Source organism: Stegastes partitus, unplaced genomic scaffold (assembly GCF_000690725.1).
Source record: "Stegastes partitus isolate 25-593 unplaced genomic scaffold, Stegastes_partitus-1.0.2 Scaffold79, whole genome shotgun sequence".
Classification (NCBI taxonomy): Eukaryota; Metazoa; Chordata; class Actinopteri; family Pomacentridae; genus Stegastes; species Stegastes partitus.
In genome coordinates, this window is record NW_007577810.1 from 848 (window position 1) to 16977 (window position 16130).

At 40.8% G+C, this 16130-nt stretch overlaps 1 protein-coding gene across 1 annotated transcript; it reads left to right on the forward strand.

Annotated features, from left to right (window-relative positions):
• Positions 1 to 289: 289 nt before the first annotated feature.
• LOC103353648 (RNA-binding protein Musashi homolog 1-like) lies at positions 290 to 15178 on the forward strand (the record flags this gene model as incomplete). The annotated part of the gene is made up of 10 exons (XM_008276735.1): positions 290 to 382; positions 3548 to 3596; positions 4093 to 4175; positions 4265 to 4382; positions 6701 to 6781; positions 9701 to 9757; positions 10137 to 10199; positions 11685 to 11839; positions 13513 to 13558; positions 13658 to 15178. Coding segments are annotated over 9 exons (741 nt in total), but the record flags the coding sequence as incomplete, so codon positions are not given.
• Positions 15179 to 16130: the final 952 nt, after the last annotated feature.

Genomic DNA, 16130 nt, shown 5'->3' on the forward strand with positions numbered 1-16130 from the left:
TTAAGCAGGAGCAGTAATTTTTTACCTTTGTTTAGTGTCACTTTTTGACAAATTAATTACTCTCAAAATAGTGAAAGGAGCTGGACAGAGAGTCTGTAACCATGAATGTATTGCTGATTATCATCCATATTACCAAACCATGTGTTTTATTCACAGACATCTATATTTCATTTTTAAAATATCATTTTTATTGCTGAAATTGGTGTATCACAACACCCCAAATCAAGCTACAAATGCCTGTATTTGTTTTTGAACTGGTTCATCAGTTACTGTCCTCTTCTTCTTCCAGCTGGTGACTCGAACCAAGAAGATCTTTGTGGGAGGCCTGTCAGTGAACACAACCATCGAGGACGTCAAGCAGTACTTTGACCAGTTTGGGAAGGTGAGTGATGTTCAACAGAGTTTTAAAGTTGCTGTGGTGTCATATTGTCGCCAAAATATTGTGGCAAAAAAAACCCCCAAAAACCAGCAGCGTGGTTCAGAATGGAAATAAGGGCAACTCTGTGGATTATAAAGGACTCGCATGAGTTTGTGGCAGCAGCTCAGCAGCTCCCGTCGTACAACATCCCACCAGCTCTGCCGATTCTGATTCACCACAAAATTCTCTGAGAAAAGCTTCACTTTGAGTCAAGCGGCGACCGCATGGAAGTGAAGGAGTTACTGCGACGAAGGAGGAGGAGGGGGGGGCGAGAAAGGAGGGAGAGAAAAAGGCTCGGAGGAGAGTCGGGAAAAATAACGAGGCAAGAGAGAGAGGCTCCGGGAGCAGCAGGCGAAGTTTAGAGGGGGGACTGGAGAGGGGAGCCGAGGGGAGGGGGAGAGAAAAGTTTTGTAGTGAGTGTGTGGTGATGGTGAGGAAGGAGGAGGGATTATCAGAATCTGAATTAATCTGATGTAACAGCTGCTCCTACCCACAACCTCCCCCCTGGCCCGTTACCGTGGTGACCTGGCTTGCCCATTGTCCCCAAGTAATTCTGTGGGTAAGGGGTTTTGTTCTGAAGGAGGAGGGATGAGGTGGTGCTCGGGGGTGTTAGCATGAGTGTGCTGGGTGGGGGTCAGCTCAGGAGTTTAGTTATAGTAAATACAAGTTGACAGATCCACAGAAACCTTGTAAACTTCTCGCTCATCCTTCAGTTTCTTGCGCGCATTTGTGTATTTTTTAAAAAAAACTACTTTTCTACTTTTCCCAAGTTTCTTATATATATTTCATAAGAGCGTGAAAGGCAGGGGGCAGAGAATAGATGATGGGCTGACAAAGGCACCGACGAGGGAGGGAGGGTCTTACTGAGAGGTTTGCGGAGGCGTAGGAGAGGGAACTGGGGCAAAGATGGGGTGTGTGTGTGTGTTGAAGGGGGGTAGTTACGACGGCCATTATGCCTCTATACAAAGCTAGACAAATATTTTGCTAGTTTGTACTGAACTTATCTGCATATTGGACGTTTTCGGTTGTCAGCTCTCCTAAATGTGAAAGTGATTGTCAATAAAATGTGAGATTTAAGTGGTTTAAGTTACTTTTTTTTTCTGGATCTTGTGCAAAACAAATAAGTCAAAACAACAAAAAAAAGAAAACATCCAACTTTTTTTCCCCCTCAAAAGAAAAATCAACAACTTGCACCTTTCGCCCTTGAAACTTCTCAAAGTCAAAGATGCAAAGACTCAGCTTTAGCCGCCACGTTTCCGACTGCGTGGCACTTTTATTTTCGGTGCCAAAAGGCTCGGCCTCCAGTTTCTCCGTGCTCCCTCCTCAATCATAACGCCTAGATGAATTTTTGCCGAGAGAGATATCGAGGGATGGACGGTGAAATGTAGGCTCCAGCCATCCATGGAAGTTCCTGATTAGACTGCCTCACTGGACCTTTTGTGTCCCGTCCTGGTGAGGACAAAGGAGCGCGGAGAGGGATGGGCAGGGGATAACAGGGAAGATGAGAGGTGGGAAAAAAAAAGGATGAGAGGGAATATTGTTTGGCGGTGTGCCGTTAAAATGCCCGGTGTTTGAAATATTGAGCTGTGGCGTGCGATTAACTCTGTTTGCCGCGTTTACTGTTGTTGTTGTTGTTTCTGATTGGGGCGTGTTGGGATGGCGCGCGTGTTTGCCGGGTTAAGATTGCGACTCTTTAGCATGAATCACAACAGTGTGTTGCACTCCTGACCCTTTGCTTTCCTCGAAAATTGATGGTTATAAATTGTGGTAATCTGGACTTTCTCCTAAAAGTCCAAAATAAAGAGTGTTTTCTTCAGAGATCCACAGTTGCTGAGCAAAATGTCAGGCTGGAAGTAAGCAGTGACTTGAGAGGCAGACTAACAGGTCCCCTTTCACACTGACACTCTTCACTCACCTTTGACCTTTCTGTAGGCAAACTGCCCTTGGGGGTTCACACACACACACACACACACACACACACACACACGGTCACTCTGTGCTGACACTCCTATGTGACTATGACAAATTATTCAGTGGACCATATCCAGTACACTTATTATAGACCAAGAGCACAGATTAATTTACCAAATGTTTACGTGGATCTCTGTGTGCAGGCTGGAGTATAAACATGTCTGCTTGTGACAAGAGAGAAAACAGAGAGAGAGAGAGGGAAAAAGAGAAAAGAGTAGGTCAACTTTGACATAAGAAACTCTGGGTGTGTGTGTGTGTGTGTGTGTATAGAATAGACACCTGTGTCTTTGCTCTATAAAGGGAGGCCGGGCCGGAGGGAGAGGTCAAAGGGAGAAGAGGAGGAGGAATTATGGCTGACTGTGCCAACAAACAAAGCCTCCAGGCCTCTTTGTTCTCCCTCTCCCTCTCCCTTTTGTCTCTTCTTTTTCCTCCCTTTCCTCTTTGACCCAATCTTTTTTTTTTCTTCCTCCTCTCCCTCTCTCTCTCCCTCTCTCTCAGGACTCTCCGTGCTCTCTTTCACCATATCTCCACCTGTCGCTATTCCTCTCGCTATCAGCTCTCCCCCTCTCATCGAGTCTCCACCTGCCCACAGGATTCACCTTTCTGCTTGTGACCGGCTACTTTTCTTGTGTCAGCGTTTCTCTCTTTGCGGCCCTCTTTGTCTCACTGGCACTCTCCCACCATTCATAAAGCATATTTGATGTTGGCTCGAGCCTTTTTTTTTTTTATTTTTTTTTATGAGGGTTTTTTTTTTCTTTTTGTACAGTTGCCATGGGAATGTCAAACTTTGAAGGGAGGTGGGGAGGGTTGGATTATGGGCTCTCTGTGAGGAGGATTGTGACCGGGGCAGTTTAGCAGTGGACGCAACTTTTTATGCCACCCATTATGTGTGTGAGCCACCGGGCCTTGTTGTACAGTATTTCAACATATTTTCCTGTCCTTGCCCCCCCAGGCCTCCTCTTTGTAACCTGTCGCTCGTCTCCAGTCTCTCCGCTGCCTCTCTCCCCCCTCCTCCTCTGCCTCCTCCTCCTCCTCCTCCTCCCCTCTGTCCATCTGTTGCTGAGCCTCCCTGCAGAACTTGAGAAGGGCTGAGGTCAGGCAATATGCCGCGTGGCGAGAGAGAGAGTTAAAAAAACTGTGTTGTTTGTCTCCCCTCAGGTCGACGACGCCATGCTCATGTTCGACAAGACCACCAACAGACACAGAGGTGAGCCACACTGACCCTCCTCGTCCCTCGTCCCCTGCCCTCTCCTCCATGGCCCTTCCTCTGTATTTTTTTACTCCTCTTCCTCACAGTCCTTCCTGGGTGTCTATTGATCCCCCCCCCCACCTCCCTCCTCTCCACTCCCCGCGGGCCTCCTTCCTGTGGGCTGAGCTGGAGGAGACGAACGGGGCTAGTCTAATTAGCCAGTCCGTTAATCGGGATCAGGATAAAGCCTCCTTAAGCGCCTCCTCCCCACCCTGCGATTGATCGATTATGACAGCCTACCAGCTTTGCCCGGGCCTTCTGGCCAGGAAGGGAGGGAAGAAAAGGATGAGTGCAGAATAGCAGCATTGGCGGAGTGGGGAGGGGGGGCAAACGTGTTAAGCGGCTATTACAGCACTAATTACTGCAGACTGTTAGCTATGCTAGTGTACAGAAAGGCTAATTCCACCATATTGTGTGATTTTTTTTTTCTTTGCTCATGAACCCATCTTGTCAGGGTTTGGCTTCGTTACATTTGAGAACGAGGACGTGGTGGAGAAAGTCTGCGAGATCCACTTCCACGAGATCAACAACAAAATGGTGAGCTGCAGCTTCTTCTTTTTTTGTCTTAATATCAGCATGTCATTTACAAACTAAAAGAGCTGGTTTGTGTTTTTGTGTTTAAACAGGTGGAGTGTAAGAAAGCTCAGCCCAAGGAGGTGATGTCCCCCACCGGCTCGGCCAGGGGGCGCTCTCGGGTGATGCCCTATGGGATGGACGCCTTCATGCTGGGCATTGGTATGCTGGGTAAGTTAGTATTGATCAGGACAGGAAGGATGCGACTGCACACCTGAACCTGACAATAACTACTCCTGCAGTAAAAGGCTGAGCTTCCTGAAAGGTCACACGGCGCCTCATGGGGAGGAAGATGACCAGTGGAGTGGGCTGAACACACAGCTGATAATTCTCCTCCATGCAGCTTTGATTCAACCATAGAGACTAGAAGCTTGTTGAAACTGCTGGTTTTATGGCAATGCCTCATCCAGACTGGTGTAACATTACGTTGTAACTGTGACTTGTTTCATGCTTTCTTACAAGTACAATTTTACATATGAATCCTCTGAATCCCTAAACCTAGCAGTGAGTTTGAATGTAATACTATTCTTTAAAAAAATCATCAAAGTTGCACCATTTACTAGCAAGAAACTGTAGAAATAAAAAAACAAAACAAAACAAAAAAACAGGCAGAAGCATTGTATTTGCAACTTTCCAATGGCCTGAAATTCATTTGTGGGACTTCCATTAGGAAAATGATCCACGTCTATGCTTAAAATTCAGATATTTCATCAAAATCACTTTATTCTACATCTCAATTAAAATTATTCCTAAAAGTAAACCATTTTCTGAAATCTAATTCTGTAAAAGCCAAAAAATGGTTCACTTCTCGGCACAATAAAACAGCTTTACTAACTCAGTTGAACTGTGAGCTGTGCTTACATATACCAGAGAGGAGACAAATATGAAGCACATAAAAAATTTGAAGTAGTAAAAAAATATATAGTAGAGTCACCATGTTTTGGTCAGTATTGGTAACACCTGTGGGCACTTGAAAAGTAGTGCAAGTAAAGTTTCTGCATTGAAATCTTTACTTAAGTGGTAAACATGTAAGTATTATCACAAAAATGTACTTTTAATTAAAAAAAAAGTAAAACTACTCAATGCAGAAATATCTCCCTTGTAACTGTTATGCTATTATATTAACATATATTATGGTGTATGTTATTTTCACCATTAGTTGATTCGTTGTTTAGTTTGTAAAAATACCAAAAACGAATGAAATGCCTTCACAAGAACCCTGAACATATATCAAAATAGACTTTTTGTCAACCAACTAATCGTTTCAGCTGTCTTCATATAAATTGTAGGCTAGTTATTTTATTACAAAACATTGTATTTTATATGCTCCTTATATGTTTTGTGTGCAAACACCTTCATTTTAGCAGTTATACAGGTGTCAGACAAATGTAGTAAAGGAAAAAGTGCAATGTTTTCCTCTGAGATGTAGCGCAATGAAAAGACAAGTAACATAAAAGGACTTCATATTTGTCACTATAATACAGTACTTTGTTACATTTCAGCTGCCTTTTTAGGGTAGCAAAATAATATTGCACTTCAGGGACTCACAAATGGCAATTTTATAAAAAGAGTGGCCCAAACAGAAGCCTCAGAGAGACACACTGACTTTATGTCCCCAGCATTAGTCATTCTCCAAAAATGCTGGATAAATTCATTCCCGTAAGGCTCCTCAATAGCACCTTTTATTACACCCTCTTTAAACCTTTAACCTCCAGTTTGCGTTCTTTTGGTCAGAGGCTCAGCCCGAGATAACTCTGATGACATCACTGTGACATCAGGGCCAGTTTTCAATAGTTTCGAAGGTCCCTACAGAGCCGGAGAAGACATTTCAACTACTCCTTCTCAGCTGACACCCCCTCACATACGGCCAATCCTCCGGGTGTAAAATTAGCAGAATAGACCTTTGACTGTTTTCATTGCCTTAAACATTATCCTCTGCACTGCAGCCGACTCGTTTTCTAACAGTTTTGTGTTGTGTTGATGTTAGTTAGGACCTGTTTGTCCATCTGAAGCTAAACTTTCCACTCCAATGCTACCACCTACTGTTCAGTGTGAGAACTGCTGTCTTTTAGCGTTTGACTTGTTCAGCCAGAGCAGATGAAGGAATATGACACCACGCCAGGGAAAAATCAAAAAATTTATACTTTGTGTTGTCTCGTGTTGCTCGTAATTCCTCTAAATGTCGTCGCGAGGGCGGCCCTCTGAGGTGTCGGGGAAATCTCTGTGTAATGTGCACTGCTGAGAGTGAAACTGAAGACAAAGACGCTAAGCTGCTCAGTCCTGTCCTGGAGAAATCTAGACCGCAGGTGTAGAATATCATCCACCTGCAGCCTGTACAAGGCTTCACTGTTAGGGGGCAGCACAACAACACACACCTGTTACTCCATTTTGTGTTCAGAGTTTCTTTTGTGTGTAATTGCCACTACAACAACATCCAGTGCCTTTTCTTTTCTTGATGGTTGACATTAACAGTGATGTTCTTCCCTCAGGTTATCCAGGCTTCCAGACTGCCACCTACACCAGTCGCAGCTACGCCGGCATCACTCCGGGATACACCTACCAGTTCCCTGGTAATCACAACACACCTCTTGCTCCTCATGCACTCTGACATGTTCCTGTCACATTAACTGACAAATAAATACACATGTATTTAGTGCAGTTAGCAGGTGCAAGTGTGCATGATTTAAAATGCCTGGAACTGGCTAAAAGGACATGTTTTAATAGTCTGGCTCTCCTTGTAATGCAGCTAAAACCGCAATAACCAAAATAATTTTTACAGGTTTTTTCACACACATTTAGTGATTGAGGGGATATCACAAGAAATACAATGACAACTTGTGTTTGCTATAAAGTTGAAAAAAAAAAAAAAAAACTTGCAGCACCTTCAGTTTCATGCAGGGAAATTTAACACAAATGTCAGAATACGGGTAGAATAGAATTACATGTTTGATAGGAAATATTGTTGTGTGGTGAGCAATGTGCAACTAAATATGTATTAATTCACTGAGCAGCGAATAGAAATGTGGTTGAATGGAGAGTTGCATCATGTTGAATCATTATTCTGGAAAAGAAATTGTCAATAATCTTATGAATAATCTTTACTGTGTCCTATGCAAATACACAATCAATCACACAAGTATAAGGAAAAAAATAGGAAACGTAAGACAATACAAATTTAGTGCTGGCCAAGTGGAGATGACAAAACAGTGAGTGTCCAACTTCTTATTAATACAAGTCCTTATGCTTGATCCACAGTCCAGAAGGTTTCTGAGGAACTCTGATTTTAAATATGAAAATCCTTCATTCATACATGATTAAATGTTTAAGTCTTCATCAGGATGTTGAGTGTAACGGTTTCAGATTCATTAACCAATCATGTGGCACAGCTCACCTGATGTGTAAATTCTGTCACTTCAAAAAAGACACATGCAACACTCCCCCTCTGGTGAAAATCACATTTTATTTTTACCTTGTAAACATGTCAATACGTTGTTTTTTTATATGCGAGAAAACACATCATCAGTGAAATAACCAACACAATGGCTTAGTATTTTTGCCTTTGCACTGCAGTGTACTAATGACAGTCTCAAAAACATTGATTCAGACTTCCAGTGTGTCACACAGAACAAATTTAAGGACCAAATCCTCTCAACTTGCAGGATGGGACTCATTATGTATTGTTGTTTTTCTTCAGAATTAGTTTCTGGTTAAAAAATTATGAATGAATGCCAATATTGTGTAATGTAAAGTAGTTTTATAGAATCTGAGCAGAGTCAGAGGTGAGCTGTGTGCTCAAGCTGCATAAACTTCATAAACTGAGTTACATCAAAGTAAACTTAGGTCAGGAAGGGATTATTTTTAATTGATAAAAACTTGTAAATATTACTTATAGAGATGAGCTTTTCAGGGTTAAACAAAAGACCAGAGAAGGATTTAAAGGATGATCTAAAAATATCATAACCTGTGTAAGTCGACGTCACAATGAAAACTAAAATGCTCGTAATAAATTGCCACTTGTGGTGCTTGTTTGAACCATTAGTCAAAGTTTAAAAAATGTGTCCAACAAAAATATTTAAATTTAGGGAAAATTATGATGATAAACAGCCCTAAAAATGTTTCAAAATGAGACCACGCAGTCCAAAAAAAAAAAAAAAACGGTATACAAAAACATGAGAAAATCATAAAACAACATTGTATTCCTTGTGAAACATCGTGATGAAACCATGGTGTGATTAAATCATAGTATGCTCAGTGGCCCTGAGAGTCCATACACTCAGGTAGTGTATGCACATTCATTTTAATGTCCTTAAATAGGATATATATATGATTTGTCTATACTGTGATTTGAAATTCATCTGTTTCCCTCAACTCTGCACCCTGAAGACTCTCTGAGCTGAAAAGTGTCGTGTTTGTTCTTGTATTTATTGGGGTTTCCTGAATTTTTCAGCCCCTGACCCCCTAAATATCCCATAGCCAGAGGGTCTTGACTCCCACTGGGCCCAGAGATGGTTAAAGCAAACCTATGTTGCAGCTATATATACATCCTAATAGGCATGTTTGAGAACAGGAATAACATAAAAGGACACAGCAACTTATCAAACATAATATATGTTATAGAGCAATTTAATACAGGCTAGTTGCAAAACACATTACATAAAGTACTCTAAATGCATAAGCTGTAGTACTGAGTGAACACACAGTATGCAGGAGAAGCAGCCTCACAGCTTTTTAAAAAAAAATCTCTTCTTCCAATTTGGGCAAAAATATGCTATTTTTAATCAGTTTATGTTTGTTTTCTAAAAATCAACCCCCCTCAGAGTCTAAGCTGGAGGTTCCAGCCACTGTTTTGGGAACTACCGTCTTTCAATATTTAAAATCAGAGTGTCTGAGGTACTTTCAGGGCTGCTAACCAATACTGAGGATTGAATTTAATAAGGAGCGGGCCAGTCGTCATTTTTTCCATCTCAAAGTAGTTTCATGTTGAACTGACAGCAGACACACTGTCACAAATACAAACATGTTTCCATAGAAGCACGTGAAACACTGTGAGTGTAAATGGCTGCTTGTAAATATCAGGGAGTGGAATTGCATCTGCTTATCATGTGTGTGTGTGTGTGTGTGGGTGTGTGTGTGCAGTGTATTTCAGTGCAGCGTGTGATGATGATCCGAGCAATAACTCCAGAATTAGATGCCCACCAGACAAAATATGACACTTTATTTTCTAACATTGAAATAACTCCTTTGAATTGAAGTTTCTATGCTAAAACTGTGACACTTTCTTTATTTATTTGCTCTTTCAGAATGATTACTGTGTTGGATTATAAAGCGTCTTTCCTTCCTTTAACTCCTGTTTTGCATTCCTCCAGCCCTGTGTGTTGTATTGCCTCACCTCTGAGGTGTCTCCCTGCCTTTGTGTGTAAGTGTGTGTGTTGTCCTTTGCTGGCGGTGGTGGTGTGTGTCTCAACAGCACTCTGATGTTTCTGTTTTAGAGTTCCACTTAGAGAGGACTCCCCTTCTGACTTCACCCCACCCCCCTGAGCTCACAGGTCAGTCAGTCCCTCCTCTGGACTTTACAAGCAGCATGATGTCAGTCTGCTACACGCCACGTTAGCACCAACACCTCATCACTCTTTGGTTTGCATGTTTGTGTTTGTCGGTCCTCCTCGGGTTCTGTCTGCAGGCAGGACTGCTGACAGTAATGGGGAAGGGTTGTATTCGCTTTTTTTATATGATAAAATGATGTATAGTGTGATTACCTGCAATGCTCTAATTGGCAGTTTTTATGTTATCTTCCTCATGTCTCTTGAAATGTTCATAAAGTTTCTGCGGTCACTGGAGCGAGGCCTTAAGTTACGCTACAGCTGCCTGTCATATGCTTCCAAACTGGGATGTTTAACCTGAATCTTCTCTTCTTGCGCCATTTAGCCATTCCTCTCACAGCGTACGGACCAATGGCAGCAGCAGCGGCAGCGGCAGCAGTAGTCAGAGGTATAAACTTCTGAAATGACTGGCCAAACAACAGAAATCCTAAATAATCTCATTATTAATATGCCCTGATGACCACCAAGTACAACTGAGACTGACATTTTACTCAGAATTGCAAATATCTGCATGGACTAACGTGGGGAATCATTGCGGTCCCATGAACCGTGGTGATAGTGTGGCTAAAAATGAGCTACATTTCAATAAAAGATAGATTAGAGAAATTACTTTAAATCCTTACAGGTTAGAAAATTTACATTTTAATATTTAAGTCCTCTTCATTATCCTAGTCAGTGCTCTCTTAACTGTAACACTAAAGTAGATATGATGTAGACTGAATGACATTTCCTTGGTTTATTTAACTGATATTAATAATTTTGATAACTGTGTATTCGGCAGCCATTTGACCCTCTGAACCCTAAATAGTTTCTGGGTGTTTTTTTTTTTTTTTTTTTGGTCCTGTCACATTTTTACTCACTGTGGATTTATTTTTCACTGCAATACAAAGTCCTGTCCCTCTATGGAAACAGCACAAGCATGGCTAGAAGGAGAGAGAACTCATAAAATGTCTTCCGTCCAGTATGACAGGGTTATGATACAAGAATGTATATATAATGCCGTTGATTATTTATTTTACAAAACTTTAAAACACCTGGAATCAACATTTCAACATTTTATGTCCAAAGGTGTTACCAATAATGGACTCTACGTACTATATGTATTTAACTACTTAGATTTTTAATTTGTTTCCCTACTGGTCTCCTGTTTGTTCGGTGTAAACACAGCCTGCACTTCAGCCGAAAAGTCCCTACATTTTTGGTCAGTCAAAGCTTTTCTTTTCTTTTCTTTTCTTTTTCTCTTCTTCATTCAGACATGTAGAATAAAGGAATTCTGATAAAATACCATGATTTCGGCTTAGTTTTGCAGAGCAGGCCATCTTAGATGTGTAGTTCAAGGACAATCAGGAAGTTAAAATTGAGCCAATTCTTTCTGTCTTCACAGTTTCTGGCTTTGATAAATAATAATAATACATTTTATTTGTCTAGCAAACTTTAAATTCTCATGGTGCTTCAGAGTAAGAAGAGTAATAAAATGAAAATCTGAAAATTTTAAATAATTCATATATGTATAAAATACTCAAACAGAGCCCTAGTTAAAACCAGAGTAGAATAAATGAGTTTTTAGGCTGCTTTTGAAGGCACCAAAGGAGTCAGAGGCCCTAACAGAGCCTGCGAGCTGATTCACAGGTGTGGTCCCAGTACGGAAAAGGCACGGTCCCCCATGGTTGTGAGCTTCATGTGAGGAATAGCTAGGGAGCTAAATGGTGTTATTTTGGAGATTTTTTTTCAAGCTAAAATGTCTCAAACATTTAAGCATTTGAGGGTTCAGAGGGTTAAATGTAGCCATCTCTACGTGATTTAATCCAAGCAAGAAACCTTGATTTGTGGATACTGCGACAGTAACAATCTAACATGGCTATTTTAATTTCAGGCTCCACCCCGTCTCGCTCAGCTGGATTTTTAGGTACTAGCAGCCCAGGTCCGATGGCGGAGCTTTATGGAACAGCCAGTCAGGAGTCGGCTGTCAGCAGTTACCTCAGTGCTGCGAGTCCCGCCCCGAGCACTGGATTCAGCCATAGTTTGGGGGTGAGTTATCATCGCCACTGATTATACATAAGAGCTCTATATTTGAGCAGTGTCAAGTTAGGACAGCAGACCATGTAAACAAAAGAGAATCTGTAATGCCTGTTTAACTGTGGCACATCACTACATATTGAATTAGATGAGAAGATCAATACCACACTCTTGTCTGCCCATTAAATGTAAGGCTACACCCATCAGCTGGTTAGCTTAGCCTTTCACGGGGACTGGAACTAGATATATCTGCATAAACGAGGTTGTTAAGGGACCACAGCAGCTTTGTCACGTTTTTGCGTGGGTTGTGTCTCATGCAACATGGTTTCGCGTGACGAGGAACTGCTTCAACAAGTAAGAAACCAGATTGTCAGACTCGATAAAGACGGGAGGATTGATCGGCTACAGAATGTAAACCCGAAACATAGCTGCAACAATGAGCTGTTAGGTATCTACTGGCACAACAGCTGTCTGTGGAAACTGGTGTTTCAGTGATGCTCCAACTGTACAGAAAGATTTTCCTGAAGTCAGCCTCTACTGACTGTGTCCTTAAGAAGACACAGAACTGCAATTTAAACTCAGAAAGAAGGCTGATGAGTATCAAGGACGACTCACTTAACTTGCTGGACGATTAGGCAGCTCAGGGGTCCAGTTTTAAAGCTTTGACCCTGTCTGGTAAATTGATTAGGCACTATAATCAACCAATATTGACCTAACTCAGATATATTGATATCATCGCATGTATTGTGTGTTAGATATGCACCCGTATGAAAACTGTTTTTACAGAGTGCAGAAAAACATGTTCAGAAATGGTGATGTCACATGGTTTGTCCTGTAGAGTGACTCTGACTCCATTGCTTACAAAACTATCAGTGCCACCTGCAGCACATGTAGCAGAGCACACTTGATTGTGCTCAGTTGCGCACACAGAGAGCTGCCGACACCACGTAGCTGTTGTTATTATACCACTTTTCTTATCTACAGGAGTCTGCTTGGAGGACTCCACTATAAACATGTGCAGCAAGTTACATCCACATATTGCACTGTTGCCCTTGAAGTGTGGTCATACAAATTTTGGGCTGCTCACAAACATTTGTCCTGACTCCTATGACTATGAGGAGATGACAAATTATTATTACGTGGACCCTCTTGTATTCGCAGCAGTATTACATGACAGCTTTTTTTTTACACTTGTTACAGAAACAAGCTACAATGTGGTAATCAGTGAGCATTAGAGATGCTAGCAGGCCTTAGCAGAGCAGAGCTAGCTGTTTCCCCCTGTTTTTAGGATTTGTACGAAGCTAAGCTAACCCTCTGCTGATGATTGCGTTCTGTTGAATGGACAGAAGGTGTCGATCTTATCATTTGCCTCGCCAAGAAAGTGAATAAGTCAGTTCTTAAAATATTGAACTGTTTCTTTAACATTCCTGACACTGATGCTGATTTAGCATCAACTACTAAACAAATAACACATGAAGAAAAAAGTAGAGACACATCCAGTATTTTCAATCACCACGAGCCAAGCGTACAACTGTTTTTTTTGGAATATTTCTGTGTTTTTCCCTAAAAGTGTTCAGTTAATTCAGTGTGTGCATGTTATTATTATGGTTGAATATTTAGAATAGATTACATCAAAAATTTCTAACAAAAATGTGACCTTTAACCTCGCATGCTTGCTCCCACAGGGCCCTTTGATTGCCACGGCCTTCACTAACGGCTATCACTGAGAGTGTGAGTCAGACCTCGAGCCCGCTGTCACCTTTAAGGGTAACATACAAGACTGTTTGGTTTTAGCTAACCTGTGAGTAATCAGGCTGCTTTGTGTGTCAGTGCAGAGCTGTAGACTGAGAGCTGGAAGGAGTTGAAGCTGCTTTGGAGCTGATCTGGCCTGTCTCTGTCCAGTCCACGTCTCCAGCTGGGGTGGCTGAGCCTCTCACCCACCCCGGTGCCAGCCACATCCAAGTCGGCCCTACTGACACCTCACTAAACGCCACCTCACTGGGGGGAAAAAAAAAAAAAGTTAAAAAAAAAACTTCACAAAAGGAGCGAAAAAGTTTATCACTACATGTAATAGCGACACGTTCAGATGCTGTATTTCTTTTGTGTGTTTTTTTTTTGTTTTTCTGTTATGTTTCACCTCGCTGTTATTTTTGTGATGACTGCGTTGTTTCTTTATCTGTTTTGGCTGTGTTTTACTGGGTTATTTGAAGTCTGTAACCTGATCTCTCTGACGAGAGGAGTTAAATCTCCAGGTGACGCCTGTTTGAAGGTCAGGAGTTGTAATATGTACTGGAAAACTGTATATTTGTCACTAGTTCATACTGAATTTTAACATTTGGGATTAATACTATTTCTTGAAAATGTGTCACAAAATGTATATCTTGGTAGGTTTTTAACATCGACTTGTTACACTAATAATGGTCAGACGACAAAGGTCATTAGTCACAGTTATGTCATAGGCCTTCATGAGGTGTACAATTTTGTAAAATATTGTAAATATGACTGGTTTCTGGGTGGGAGGGTTCTGCTGATTTTTGTGTCTGGGAGGTGGGAGGCTTTTGGACAAATTGCTTCTTTCATCAATCCTTATGTGTTGGAAAGCTTGACTGTTACGTATGATAGTTTCACATGGAGGGTCAAGAACATTTCGGCTCGTCTGTCTACGTTAGACCAGCCATGTGCTGTATTTCTCTCCAGGCATTTATACACGATGATGTGTCATGTGAGTCTTCTATCAAATTGAGAAGCTGCCTCAGAGAAGGAACACTCTGAGTCGAGCAGGAGAGAGGCTGGATAAACATTAAGTACTACTTTTTGGGGGATAAGAGTGTGAAAACAATCCTCTGTCAGGAGAGGAAAAAAACATGCTATTTTCTTACTTTATCATATTGTTGTTTTAACTGTGATTTTCAATAAGTGATGATTGTTTGTGAAGGAAAATGAAGGACGAGTATGCTGGAGCAGTCACGCACACATTAGTGATGACTGAGTCCCTCTGCAGGTTGTGTTGATGTTTGCGTGAGCTTGTCATATGGTTTTTACATGTGCTGTTTGTTTTGTTTTGTTGTTTTTTTTGGGGGGGGGGGCGGTACCTCAGTTGCAAATGTGAAATTTTAATCTGACTTTTATATTATTACATTAACATCTATGTTCAAGTGTGGATGGTTGGGCCTTTTTCTAAAAAGGTGGCTTTTCCAAAATGAAAGTCGGGGTCTCATTAACTCTTGTTTACCTGTCACACCCCCCTCCATCCATCACTGCATATCCACTGGAGGTCACAGACTGTACTAATGTGACGACTATTTTTTAGACCAAAACAATTATTTTCAGAGCTACTAGGATGTTGCACTGGCCGATCATGATAAACGTGTTTTCCTTTGAATGAAAGAACAAAGCACTCTCGATCGACAAAATACCAGGTCTTACATTTAGATACACTCGCTCTCACTGCCGCGGCCTACCGTGGTATTTCAGACTTTGATGCTGATTTCACTGAAGAATAACAATCTTGTCAACACTGTAACATTTTTCTGATTTTCATTTTTTTCCTGTCATGTTTATTCCTTTGGAAAAAAAAAACAAAAAACTTTTTAAAATTCCTAATAAATTATTTTAAAACATTCCACTTTTGTGTCCTGTCTGACTTTATTGCACATAACGGACCCTCTGTCATTGTTGTTCAACAGAAATGCAAATTTTGCTAAAAGACAAGCTAGTTATTGTCACAAAGTTGTTGTTTTTTTAAATTAAGTAAATTAAAGTTTAAGATTTTTAACTCATTATTTTTCAGTGGCTTTAGTTGGTATGTATGTGTTGGTGTAGGACCATCTGCACAATCTGATATGGAGACATTTATTATGTCACATACAACAGAAATGCTATCTGCAGCAAGTTTAATTTAATAACTTCTGATTAAAATGACTACAAATTAAGATACAGTTATACAAAATCAATGTAAATTTTGTTTTTAAATAAACTTGCTACAATTTCTGACAAATTACAGATTTTTTTCAAACTGTGCACCAAATTGCTATAAAATAGTGCTAAATTATTTCATGAAATTCACTCAATTCCTGTAACTGCACAATGAATTACTATATATCTGCACTACAACATCTAAAATGACTATATACTAAATGACAATGTTTACTACAGTACCATTAATATGCAATAAATTACCATTTTTACTACATTTCTATAAATATGTCATACATTGCTATGCTTACTACATCACAATAAATATATAATAAATTATCATGGTTACTACACTACCATAAATATGTAATAGATGACTAAATGTACA